General features: G+C 38.2%; 1 protein-coding gene across 5 annotated transcripts in view; it reads right to left on the reverse strand.

Moving 5' to 3' along the window:
- The window catches only part of myo16 (myosin XVI), a 158,896-nt gene that overhangs the window by 39,612 nt on the left and 105,505 nt on the right, over positions 1-13,779 (reverse strand). For all 5 annotated transcript variants that reach the window (XM_056754901.1, XM_056754900.1, XM_056754899.1 and 2 more), the window contains exons 23-27: positions 13,207-13,407; positions 12,946-13,021; positions 10,178-10,350; positions 6,768-6,848; positions 2,486-2,691 (exon numbers count right to left, since the gene is read on the reverse strand). In XM_056754901.1, the coding sequence (XP_056610879.1) occupies positions 2,486-2,691; positions 6,768-6,848; positions 10,178-10,350; positions 12,946-13,021; positions 13,207-13,407 (737 nt within the window). The remainder of the gene's footprint in view (positions 1-2,485; positions 2,692-6,767; positions 6,849-10,177; positions 10,351-12,945; positions 13,022-13,206; positions 13,408-13,779) is intronic.

Consider the following 13,779-nt stretch of genomic DNA (forward strand, 5'->3'; position numbering starts at 1 on the left):
TACATATACTAAAGCAGAACAGCTCATAACTCGGGAGTTCAACTACCTAATTTTACATAGTCAAAAGTAATCATGATTCAATATCACAAGAGAATCTGTGCTCTGTACTTTATCCCGCAGACTAAACACACAAATGTAAAAAAACAGTCTGGGCCATTTAATCCCACATCAACAAGAGCTACAGTCTATAGGCTAAAATGTTTTATAAGGATAAAGTGTCCAGTAGTCCTTCTCTCTCTCTCTCTCTCTCTCTCTCTCTCTCTCTTTCTTCTGGTCTTGCTCTCTCTTTCTGAAAGATTCATGATGTTTACACCAGAGTAGTGGAAACTTTCAGTGTCATGTGACCAGCAGTGTCCCGATTCATTATCACGCTGGAATGTTACCGTAATCCTTTTTATCCCTTACACAGAGAAATAAAGAGAACGGTGTGCTCTAATGAAAGCACGCTGAATTAGATCGCTTAGAAGAACAGCGGGGGGGAGATTAGATGATCAGACACCGGAGTAAATCTAAAAGAAGACACGAAAAGACAACTGACAGCAGAGCTGAAAAAAGCAATGATGACTATGAAGCGTAAACAAGAGCTGTTGTTGTACGTTACAAATAAGAATCTTTTCTACAGTATTTCGATTGAAAACATCTATGCATCTTAAAGACAAATGTCCTTGAAACGAGAAAAATAAGTTTGATTTAGACTAGAACGTAATGTTGAATTTAAAGAGAGTTAAAAAGAAAAAATCTGTCATCATGAATTCCCCCTCATGTAGTTCAAAACCTGTAAATGAGTCTGAAGATGTTTTGAGAAATGTGATTTTGTGTTCATACAGTTCAAGTATATGTGGTTCAGTGGTTGTTTGGTTATCAACATTCTTCAAAACATATTTTGTGTTTAGCAGAAGAAAGAAAGTCGTACAAGTTTGAAATGACAAGATGGCGAGTAAATGATGCAAGAATTTTCATTTTTGGGTGAACTACTTAGTTTATTTTTATCTGTGAATTGTGTAATGTAATTTAACATTGCATAACAGAAATCATATTTACCTACTTACTTAGTTACTTTGGTGATAAATTAAAAACATGTCTTGCCCAGGAAATACAAATGAAATGAAGTAAACTAAATTAAAAGAACAGAAAGAGAAATGAGCAAAAATGCCGAAACTACACTGTAACCCAGGTTTAAACATCAGACAGAAATGAAGTTGAAAGGGGTTGTAGAAGAGAAAGTGTCAGAGATGGAGTGAGGAGTTTTTAAGCCTCTCTGGCACTGTGTGAAATGAGCAGGAACACTATGCCGAGGACCCGTTCTGTTCTGGGAGTGTCAATGTGACATGAAGAAGAGGCGCCATGATCCAGAGGAAGATGAACCCGGAGTCACGCTGAACCTTTCTGTCTGACAGAAGGAACAGCCTGCTCCCCTTTCGTTCTGCCTCACGCTTTTATCTCTCACTTTCACATTCTGAGAAGCACGGGCAAGATTTCTTGAAATTACATCCTGCCCCCTTTCTCAATCCAATTTCCAATCTTTCCCGCCGCACCGTCTCCTCGATGCGTTATCCCATTTCTCTTTGTTCCAGTCATGAGAAGTTGAGCTAAGATCAGGGTGACCTATCCGAGAGGACTTCATGCTCTCCAAAACCGCCCCATTATCACCCCATCAAAAAAATAGGGGCGCAAAAATACAGTTCTCACAATCGCCATTAAAGGTATATTTCAGCCAAGAAACAAAATTTCCCTATGTTTTACTCGACCTCAAGACATCCTAACTGAATATGGCTTTATTCTTTAAGAATAATGCAGTCAGAGTTATATTACCACACATCTTTTTACTTCCAAGAGGTAGAATGGGAGTGAACGGGGGGCAATTTTTGAAGCTCCAAAAAGTGCATCTGTCGATCAAAGAACGGCTCGACTTGGCCGACGTGGAAATGTTGTTTCTTGGCTACAAATCCCCTTTAGTCACACCCGGAGATGCAGTTTTCAACACCTGCGCACACACACCATATACAGTTGTGTATCACCTCGGCTGAACTGAAAGCACATCTCCAACTCGTAGTGCAGACTAGAGTCGGCTGACACACATCAGCGTCTGAGAAAGTGCACTTACGATATATTTCCCCGGAAAGCCACTTTACCTTATTTGACCGGGCTGAAATGGATTGAGACATTGAGGTAAACACCTAGTGCTCCTTCGCAGAAAGAAACATAATACAGTGTACGACCACATAGAGTTTAAAAGATGCCGTACCTCAGTCTGTGTTAGTCGGGATTGACTGTATATGTAAACAAAACAATGTGTGCGAAAACGCTCTGAATTTAATTATTTATATGGGAGTAATATATATATATATGCAAAATATAATGCAATAATTTGGAGTTCTTACAAAGAACATTGTGCCTTTATTTCGTAACGGGACAGTCTGTAACCCATTTTTGGAATGTGCCATACAATCGGTTTACTCACTTAGGGGTTGATATAAGATTTCACCTGCTCAGGAACTTTGTGAAAGAAAGCCGGACCGGGTATCCGTAGCGGATCATGCGGACCATCTCCAGAACCCCGACATACTGGAGCTGAGAGGAGACGTGGAAGCTGTCAAAGACATCAGGCTTTCCGAAGCTGTTAGGCCTCACGCACTGAACGAAATGGGGTGTGCAGGCTTGCAGTTTACTGGTGATCTCAGATAGAGAGTTCTGGAAAGAAAAAGGCAGGAACATTATAGAAAATGAGCGCCGTTTGCATAATTTTATGTTTAACTACTTCAGTCTGTCTCAATGACTTTGTTTGCGTCCATTTTTTGTAGCAACAAGAGTAACGGTGCATCCTCCTCTTAACATCAAGCTGATTTTTTTAAATGTGTTTTTAAGAAGTTCACCCAAAAACATTGATTTTATTCAGTCATTCTGTCTACATCTAACAATATGTTATTTAAAAAAGCTTAATACAGTTTCTGTGGGTTACAAAAACAGACAAGTTGAGAAACAGTAGCCAGTCTTCTTAAAAATGAAAGTTAATGGGGGCTGAGCCCTTCAACCCCCGAATGACAAAAAAATCATGTTTCAAAACATAGTCCATATGAGTTATGTTTACTTAAAAATTGATACGTCATTATACTTGAATCAAAATATTTTGCAATATTACATGGAGTTTTAACAGACTTTATGGCATCATTTTGAAGAGTAAAGGGAAAGTCAACACCCGAAAACTGTTGTCATCATTTACTCACTCTCATGTCATTCCAAACCTGTTTGACTACTTTTTAGTGCAGAACACAATAGTAGATATTCTGAAGAATGCTGGTAACCAAAAAAACGTTGCCCCCTATTGACTTCAATTGTATGGAAACAAAATGGGACATTTCTCAAAATATCTTCTTTTGTGTTCCAGAGAAGAAAGAGTCATATACAGGTTTTGATCTACACGAGGTTGAATAAATGATGACATAATTCTTAATTTTCATCACTGTACAGTACAAGAATACACACACTCTTCATAAATTCGTTTTAAAGAGACCAAAAACCTACTGGTGAACTATTCCATTAATGATTATCTAAAAAAGAAAAGCCATACAGCTTTGTCAAAATAAGACAATGAGTAAATAATGACTAAAGTGGGCGAACTATTCATTTATACAGTTGATGGTAATACACTCTTCTTGATAGTTAAATGCCTTTTGAAATTAGTCAGAATAATTGTTCCTTTATCTAGGGACTAAAAGCCAAAGACTTGCTTTTTAGACACAAAACAAAACAAAAGACTGTAGGCACTGTAGTGTACTGATGGCATCATAGGCCCATGAGTCTCTGCTCTTTCGGTGCTGAGTCAGCATGACCTCCAGTGTGCCCGTCATCGTCATGTGACATTTCTCCTGACGCCAGCCAATAAAAGAGCGATGGGGAGACGCGGCAGCGGGCCATTACACACACAATAAGCTATTCAAAGGCCTAAAGTAAAAAAGCTGCCAGTTACGACTGTTCCATCTTTCCGTGAGGGCAAACGCTAATGAAAAACACATTAGACCTGAATTTATTTATTATTGTGAAGAAGGATTTCTGTTCTCTTCTGCTGCTCCCTTCTGGGAGCTATTTAGTTGCGGATAAATGATGCCTGTGTTTGTGAGGATGGTGAGCATTGAAAGTTCTTTATGATGTAATCGGCTTCATGCCCAGCACAGAGGGGACGGATTAGATAGGGACACAGTGTGCTTTTCCCTGCAAACCCTTATAGTAGTCTTTTCAATCATCCCGCACAAACACAGAAACGGGTCTGAAATCAGGTCGTGGTGCAGGCATGTGCGCGTGCACATATGGTGTTCATACGTGAAGCTGCATGCCACTGCAATGACAACGAGGTCGCGAGGCACGTCTGCATGGATGAGGTGGGTGTGCTGCAAGGCGCTCTTCCCATTGGTGGAAGGAGAGCTATGTGTGTGCTTCATGTTGACATCAGCAGGGATGGCATGTGAGAACCAGTTCTTCCTCATAACCGATTAAAAAATACTCAAAAGTGGATTCAAAATATATTTTTATAAAATTTTCCTGCCTGAATTGAATAAAAAACATTCATAAAACTGGTGTATTTATTGATTAGTTTATAAATGTTACATAATTTTTATTTGTATATTTTTTTCTAAAGTAGACATTACAGACTTGTACACACTGCGACGATAATCGCAGGCGCTTATCGGCAGCATTTTTTGAGACATTTTTCAGCGTTCATACCCAACAATTTTCATTGTCGATGAGTTGAGTGAACGTGCAAATTCACTCTCTGACATAGATGGCGCTTAATGAGAAACAGAAATACCCCGGTGCACAAGGTGGCGCTGCGCAACTTTATGCTTCTGACACTCGCTTGTCACACAGAAGAAGAATTAATCTGGTTTCCGCTTCGTCAATAGCGGTTTCTCGTTTCGTAAGTCTGCGTCCTTGTGTCCTCCAGAGGCTGAACACTCTAAGGATGCGGTATACGGAGGATTCAACGAGACGTCCTTCCTAGGACATATTGAAAGAAAAGGAAATAGGAAGTAGCACGTTGCTATGACAACACGTTGCACTCGCACACCTGTCAAATTAATTAAAATGATATCTACATGATTTAAAAGGTAAAAAGTTGCTTACTTTCTACCCTAAACAATGCCAAAATATATATATTTTTAATATTTTAAAACATTTAAAAATCACTTAAACTTGTAAACCTTTTTCCTACATACGCCTGCTAAGATTAAAAAAACGTGACACAAATTGTAAACTGTTAACATTTAAAAACCACGTCTTTGATTGAATGTGCAGCTGTTGATGTTTATTCAAATAACAGACGATTGCCGTCGCAATGCATTATGGGTTATCTCTAGCAACGAAGGATACACCTCATGTGTCCACCAAATTCTCATGAAAGTAGCACGCATTAGAAGGGTGCATACGGAGTGTCCTACCTGCATTTCTGAAACGAGACAGCACATGAACAAAAGCGGCAATCTCATTGGTCGGCCAGTTGTTAACGCAGCGCATCAAACCAAAAAAACAAGCTTGAGGTATTTTTCTTTAAATGACAATTTTACGTCTGCCGCGCGTCGGTGCACACACACATTGGCGCCCTTTGTGTAGTCACGAGGCGTTAAATGTCGACGATAAACGCACACGATTATCGACCTGGTGTGGACAAGCCTTAAGGAGTAGTTCACCGAAAAGTGTTATTTATTATCCTCTTATTGATCCAAACCCATATGAAACAATTGTTCGCGATACTTTATGTCAGCAAAACAATAAGCTCCAAGAAAGACATACAACATGTGCACTACATTTGAAACGCAAGAAAATGCAAACACAAATGAGATTTGTTTGCTTTTATTTTATGGAGCACACATGTTTGAATCGAGTAAATAAATTCAGTGCCATTTTCTGTGATCAAACCATTAAACAGAATTGTGATAGGTGATAGGTAGATGTTCTAGTTCATCATACTGGCTAAAATACTGATCATAAAATGCAAGATGTTTCATCAAAACAAACCCATCTGCCATCAGATAAACAGAACAGTGTTCACAAAGCCATAGTGTTTACAATCTTCAAGGGAACCGAGTACTATCCAAAACCATGCCCTCATTCTTTATCCACCCTAATCACCAAGACATCTGCAGGCCAAAATCTTTTCTGCCCACAAACCACACTGGGCCAAAGAGACCGGCAGAACAAAAGAGCACTTCTTCTGAAGCCTGTTCTTTAAACCATAAACACATGGGCTTATAAGGGAAGTGCTACTAAAAAAACGTCATCTTTTGCTCTCCGGTATGCTTCTTGCTTATTGTTTCTTCTGTAGTGTGGTTTAGTTAAAGGACACACAGAAATCAATAAAATTGAACGGTATTGACACAATCATTGATTTCAGAGTAAATAATGACATAAATTATGACCTTTTCATCATACAAAGTAACTCTGAGGACATAAGTTCAGAAGACCTGGATTAAACCACTGGAGGCAAAACACTGAATCCATACGTTTTGGTTTAATGACAACGAAAATATTTGAATAACTTTATTTTGTTCACAGTGGACAACCATTAGGGCAAGTAAATAATCTTATTTTTGGGTACATTTAAGACGTTTCTTTGCACATATATTTTGTTGTTTGGCAACTTTTTGGTGCTGTAAATCAGGAGCGTTTTTCTTTTTAAGCCAAAGCTAATGGAGAAGCACGATGACATCACAGCATCCAAATAGGTCAGGTCAGGTCCTGAAGCTGGGCAGGTTTTCATGTGTCTGTGTACTCACCCTCAGCTGAACTGCCACAGTAACCGGTCCACAACGCTCCAGCTTCTGGAGGAAGGACGTCGCTCCCTTCTTCTTCAGGAGCTACACGGAACCAAATAAAAACACAGGACACTTTAAGACACCCGAGCATTTCCATAATTTTAGGGCCAATTAAGCCACAATGCAAAAAGTATGAATGTCATCGCAGAGAAAGGGAAAAAGGGCTAAGTGCAGGATCCCTGCAACGTGAAGCTATCCATTTTTTGTCTGGCTTAAGTGCCCCAAAACACTTTGTGCCAACAGCATGAATAAAGCAGAAATTGAAAAGGATGAGCTGTGCTGCACATATGCCTAGTCATATCCCCATGCCTTTAAAGGATGATGTTGGCATAGCAACCGAGTTGTAGAAGAGCTATGAATGAATCATTCAACACACACACCCACACACACTTTTGATTTACATAAACACAGTTTTCTGTCTTTCTGTAATGCGCTACTTCTATTCAATAAAAAAATCTGAACCTCCTCACTTGTTATCTTCATTTGCTCTCTATACTTTAGAATCATGTCATTTGCAGGAAATTGAGTTTAGATGGCTTAATCATAAGTCAACATAAAGGCAGCCAATTTCATTTCATCTAAAGGTGACTCAGGATCTGGAAAGTTTCTTAGATCATAGTTCTGCTATATCATCAACATAATGATTTTTAGCACTGAAGAGAGTCGATTATGGGAACTGGAGTCATTCTGGATTACAGTAACAGATAAAATATCACAGGACGTATGTCTGATTCTGTGTCTGTATCGCATTTGATGTAATAGTTTGGTGTGAACTCAAGATTAAAGGAGCAGTTTATTGGGACGTATGTTTAAAATTGAATTCTTACCGCTTCAGTGTACAACCATAACATATAGAGCTTGAGGTTGGCTGAGTGCTGATGTACATTATGGTCTGTCCTATTGTAATTCAATTTAGAACAATCAACAGATTCAATAAACTTAAGATATAGTTTCTGCATGCTGCTTTTAAAACTTTCAAATAGTTTGGAGCCACACACATTTCCAGCGACGCTTCATTCAGAACTTCCATAACTCTTTATTGTTTTGTAAAAATAAAAAAGCCTTTTCTATTCTCTCTCCTGTTTATGGGCAAAAGAGACAAAATATGTAAGATAGCAATACATCTGTAATCTTTGTCTGTCAATAAAACTTATTTGGAAAAAATATAAATAAAAAGCACTGTAATGGTGTCCATAATGGTATTATCATGTAACTAAATTATTAATATTATATACGATTTATTTTATATGATGCTCTAAGGAACTTGTATTACCAAGGTCCTATTTTTTTTTTATATTTGAATGCTGCATATTTACGCAATACTGATGTGCTGTTTTGACGACCATTCATTTTTGTTCTTTTTTTTAAAGTGGTGATATCAATATACAAACAGGACAGAAAATAAAAACAACACATGACTGTAATGAACAAATCTGATTTTAAACTATGTTAATGTTAAAAATGTGAAATATGCTTTTCTTAAGGCAAACAGATGTTCTGATGGAATAAAGGCAGACGCTGATGACATGGCTTAGTCATTCAGCAACTCATTATGAAAGAAGATTATGGCATTTCGGAGTAAAGGCCTGTTTTACATCAAAATATCTTTGGGTTGCCCCAATTTCCAGAAAAATTCTTACACCATGACCACAGCAACAAATCTCATTTCAGGACACAATAAAAAGAAGGTGCCCAAATAAAACAAAATCATTTTTATCCAATTCTCTAATCAAAGGTCAAACCGAACCAACCAAACCGCTCATCTGTGTTCTTTCCTTCAAACTGCAGCAGAATCTCATAATCTTACTTCATATTACCGTCTCAGTCACTCAAGGGGAATCAAACAAGCGCTTATGTAAGCAGGGAACTATGGGTCTGGTCCTCATGATGTGGGTATCCAGGGGTGCCAGCAGCTCATGTTCTGTTTGGCTTACATAAGACCGACGCTGTTGGAGAGCTCGCACACACACATACACATCTGGTTTATCGCCGAGGGGACAGTCTATAGGCGTAATGTTTTATATACTGAACATACTGTATATTTTATCCCCTAAACTTAAAGATCATAGAAAACATTTTGCATTTTTAGAATTTTACAAAATATTATTCTGTACGATTGATGAGATTTTTTTCCCACGGTCACAAAAGTCCCCATTTGTTGGTGTGCATTCAGTGTTAGGTCCTGACCAGGATATAAAGTCCACACACCCCTCCCTGACCTAGATATACTCAAGAGATGGATGGGAGAGAGAGAAATAAGGCATAGACAGGGATTTTATCAGGAAAGAAGAAGTGCTCAAAGTTCACTGATAAAAATTAAGCATTGGGTGAATAAAATAAAATAAAAAAACAAATCCATTCAAGTAACAAATTCAAGTTTGCTTCAGGAAAATGAAATGGTTTTCTCAAACCAATACAGTTTTTAAGCACATTCTACTTTCTGAATGCTATTTACCTCGACTCAAAACATTTCTCTTTTTTTAATGTATTAATGTAAATTGTTAATAATGGCATAATTCGCCCAAACATACAAAATGTGTCATCATTTACTCAACCCTTTTGTCATTTCAAACCTGTATGGCCTTCTTTCCTCCACAGAACACAAAAGAAGATATTTTAAAGAATGTTGATAACTGGCCCTTATTCACTTGCACTGGTTTTGTGTCCATTTAATTGAAGTGAATGGCTGCCACTTTCTTCAAAATATCTTCTTTTTTGTTCCGAGGAAGAAAGTAAGTCATAACGGTTTGAAATGACAAAAGGGAGAGTATATGATGACAGAATTTGTCATTTTTGAGTGAACGATCACTTTAAGGTGAGGTGTTAAATAGAGGAAGGAAAAGAAAGGGACATGAAATCACTAAAACAGACACCAAGAAAGTAAAGAAATAGAAATGACGGTTGAGATAAAACAAAGGAAAGAGATTTGAAGTACAAAGGAGAAAGGGGTAATTGGGAGACGCAGGAGATAGAGCTGTGTGTTTGTGACCGGTGTGACGTAGGCGATCGGTTAAAGCCCTGTGTTTTCCCTGCAGAGTTGGCTGGCTGTGGAAAGCGGATCAATTGAAAGAAGGTATTTGGGGTAACTGTGTGTAATTTAGGTCACTTCCCAGCACAAGCTCGATAAGCTAAAAATATAGTTTGTTCTGGCGTGTGTGCTTGTTTGTGGACGAGTCATGTGGTGTGCGATCTCTCTCACAACTACGTCATAGCGGAAGGGAACCACATGTTTACAAATCACACAGTCATTTACCACAACAGTACACAACGTTGTGAAATTGAAAGGCCTTTTCACACCATGTCCGATGTGACCAAACAAGCATCCCACAATATCATTTTTTGTAAGCGTAAGTTGTTTTGCAATTGGGCACCTTATTAAGCTCCACATATTTCTTGGCGTCTCTGGCAGGGTTAAGCGTAGCACTCTTGTTAAGCATCGTGCCTTTGGGCCCACGAAGCCTCAGTCGCTGGTGCTGTGGAACCAGGGAGCCCGTCTGAGTCAGCTTACACTGGAACATTTGATGGACGAGCACATTCTCACTAGCTGCTCGAGGGGAAAGAAAGAGAAAATAAACACACATTTAGAGCTTAATTACGACAGGCGCCAGAGCTAATTGTCTTCCCTCATTTACACCATCCCCCCTCGAACCCACACACAAACAACAGCAGCCCATTCACATCTCGCTGTGCGCACACGCTCCTGCCTCACGTCCACCTCTGACCTCTTCAAAAGGGAGGAGTTACATGAGGTGAGGGTCACGGTTACAAACGTGTTTCAAAAAGGACAACTGTGACGGTCATAACAGACACATGTTCACATGTTAGCACATATCAGATCAGATTCAATGGAGTAATTCAGTAAAAAAGTGACGCTACTATTTAACCTAAATTTTGAAATAGCATTAGATGTGTAGTGTTACATAATGAGTGTAGCTTTGTGTGCCCACGGATTTTAAGTCTTGCGAACAGAAAAGTGAAATGTGCTTTTCATTACTGCATTATATAAGAATATCCGTTTTTTTTTTTTTTTTTAATGTATTTCAAGATAAAGTGTTTCATAAACTTTAATGAACGTATCTGATCCTGGTAGCAATTTATAATTAAAAGAGTATTATTATTTATGCTTTAATGTTAACTGGCAGAGAAACAGAGTTTTTAGGCATATATGCTTGTTCTTATCAAGAATATGGCAAACAAAATAAACAATATAATCCTATACCACAGACTGTCAATATACGCCTACATTGTGTTTTGTACATTTTGTTTTTGTTACATGTGTGTTTCTCTTTTTTCTCTTTTTCCCCACATTGCTTATCTTTTCAATATAAAAACACATATACGGATATAATATTAGTGCTTTATTAATATTTCATTATAATTATAAACTTAATGTGAAATTGTGATTGAATAAAAACGTTAAAACGGCGTCTTTATATAAATATAAATATGATTTTGGCCATCCCTAATATTTGGGCACCTTGCTCTCACATAAACAACAAGCTTACAAAATGCTTTCAATTCCAACAATAACTATAAATAAGTTGTTTATGTTCAATATTATCGTAAGGTTATTTGCTTTGTACAGTAATGTAGTCTCACTGGTGAATGATATGAGGAGGCCTGTCTTTAGAATGAGCTCTAAATTGAGCTCTCAAATGGAGATTTTTCTCTATTTTAAGAGTTCAAAAATGTAATAAAATCACATCATTCCTGATTTGATAGACATTTATAAAGATTTTGTAGTATTTTATTAAAGAGCAACTTGATGTAGTTAAACTGCTCTCAATTATGAGCTTGCAGTTTGACTGCCTCAAAAAAGCTTCAATGGCACATTAGCAGACTCAAACGCTCGAATGTAAGTGCAAATCATAAAAAACAAAAAAACAACACAATCTGTAGAGACACGATCATAAGCAAAGTGTAAACAAAGCGATGAATCAATCTCACTCCTTAACTAGACAGCCTCCATCAATCGGCCCCTAGTATTGCAGTGCCAGTTCATTTAACATTTCATCAAAAACTCTACAGTGTCTGTTTGTGTGTATGCGTGACAGATTAAGCCAGAGAAAGATTCAAAGTGGCTCATCATTGAAACTGAGGTCGCAAAATTGGTGTCGGTTGGCCCTTTTTTCACCACATTATAATTAATTGGCAATGCAATTACAATAAGGACAGGTTTGGAAACCCTAGAAAAATCATTCAAAATAGACAAACACAAGGTTATTTCTGTCATGACAACTCTCGGTGGGAATGGCATGGTAGTGTACATAACATCTAAAAGTATTTGGTCTTGTCGGAATAGTTCTGCTACGCTGCTGCGGCGGAGCAAGTACGGACACTTGCTACTGCCAATACGTTCACAGCATGTTGCTGTGTTTATATAAGGAATGCTGCTGCTGCAAATATAACATATGAATAAACCCCCATAGCTTAAGTGATCACCTTGTAGCGGATCTATACATGTGGAGCTGGGGAAGGAGGAGGGTTTCTGAATTGCGCACGTTGCTACAACAAACACTAGCCAATATTTAAACGTGGAAAAGCAAGCTTATTGATTGCTGATACGGAGGGAACCAATCAGCTTCACTGTGTGTCATTATTTTGTGACTTTGGGACTGCGCCATCTAGAGTTTCGAGCCAGAACATACTCTGTCATATAACATCTTGAATTAAATTAAACAGTTTTTATTACTACTAATCAGAATTATATGTCTATTTATTAATAATCTTGCAACATTTTGTAAATGTAAATTCAAAGGTGCATTACGATGCCATATAATAACCTTTTTTTATCTAAATGTTTCTATAAAGAACCTTTAACATCTGAAGAATCTCAAAAATGGTTCTTTGTGGAAAAAAAGGTACTTCAGATTGTAAACTGGTAAGAAAGAGCTGGTTCTTTAAAGAACCTTTGACTGAATAGGTCAAACTTGTGGTTCTTTCATGGCATCGCTGTGAAGAACCTTTCAAGCACCTTAATTTTTAAGAGTGCAGGTGCACATATATTGATGTAAAATGATACCTAAATAGTTTGATCACTTATTACTACTTTAAAATCATTATAGCAACTATGGCATTTTGGCTACCGTGGTTAACTTTTTAAAGCTGTGACTATGTAGAGATCAAATCAACAGCTTACATTTCATAACGAACTGAATGTTTTGTGGCAGAACATCCCTGTTCCTCTCCAGCGAGCCGGTCAGGTCGTAGGTCATCTGCAATCAGGAGGAGACACAAACACATGTGAGCCGAGCTCTATTAATAACCTTCTCTCTCAGCATGACATAGCATGTTGACTCTCAGGAGAGTTTCTCGGAAGGATCTGACTATGCATTGGTGTTTGTGTGTGAAATGAGGTACCGCGGCCGAGCACATGAGCGTGTAGCTTCCAGTAACCCACCTTGCCGGCGTAATGAGTGACGGTAAACGATGGCCCCTGATCTTTGGGTGGGGGGTTCCCGTTGCCATCTTTGGTTGTGAGGGAAATGCAGTCAGTGCAGGAGGAATCCAGCTGCATCTGCAGACGCTTATAAAGGTTGATTTCACACGGTCGGAGGGATTGACTCTCCTCATCAATGATGCATAGCACGCCCTGAGGCTTCTGCAACACATAGAGTTACGTTTGGGGCTTTGCCTGGAGAATGTACCGAATAAATAAATAAATAAATGGATGTGATATAATTATGTGAAATGTGAATGCCAAGTCATGCCGGAAATCTCTTTGTCTTTTTAGAGATTCTATATAACATCACGACGCAAAATGCTGCAACTGACCAATTAGAATCAAGGATTTCCAGAGAGCCACGAAAATATACTATACAGCATTGACGCCACATTGAGAAACTAAAGCCGCAACTCATAACTCTTATGGAAAAAAATCTGTTATTCAGAAAGTACATAAAAATCTGAAACTGTCTCTTTACATTTCCCTAATTTGATAGTTTAAATTTATAATAATGATTTAGAATTTCAG

This window comes from Triplophysa dalaica, chromosome 8, assembly GCF_015846415.1.
Source record: "Triplophysa dalaica isolate WHDGS20190420 chromosome 8, ASM1584641v1, whole genome shotgun sequence".
NCBI lineage: Eukaryota > Metazoa > Chordata > Actinopteri > Cypriniformes > Nemacheilidae > Triplophysa > Triplophysa dalaica.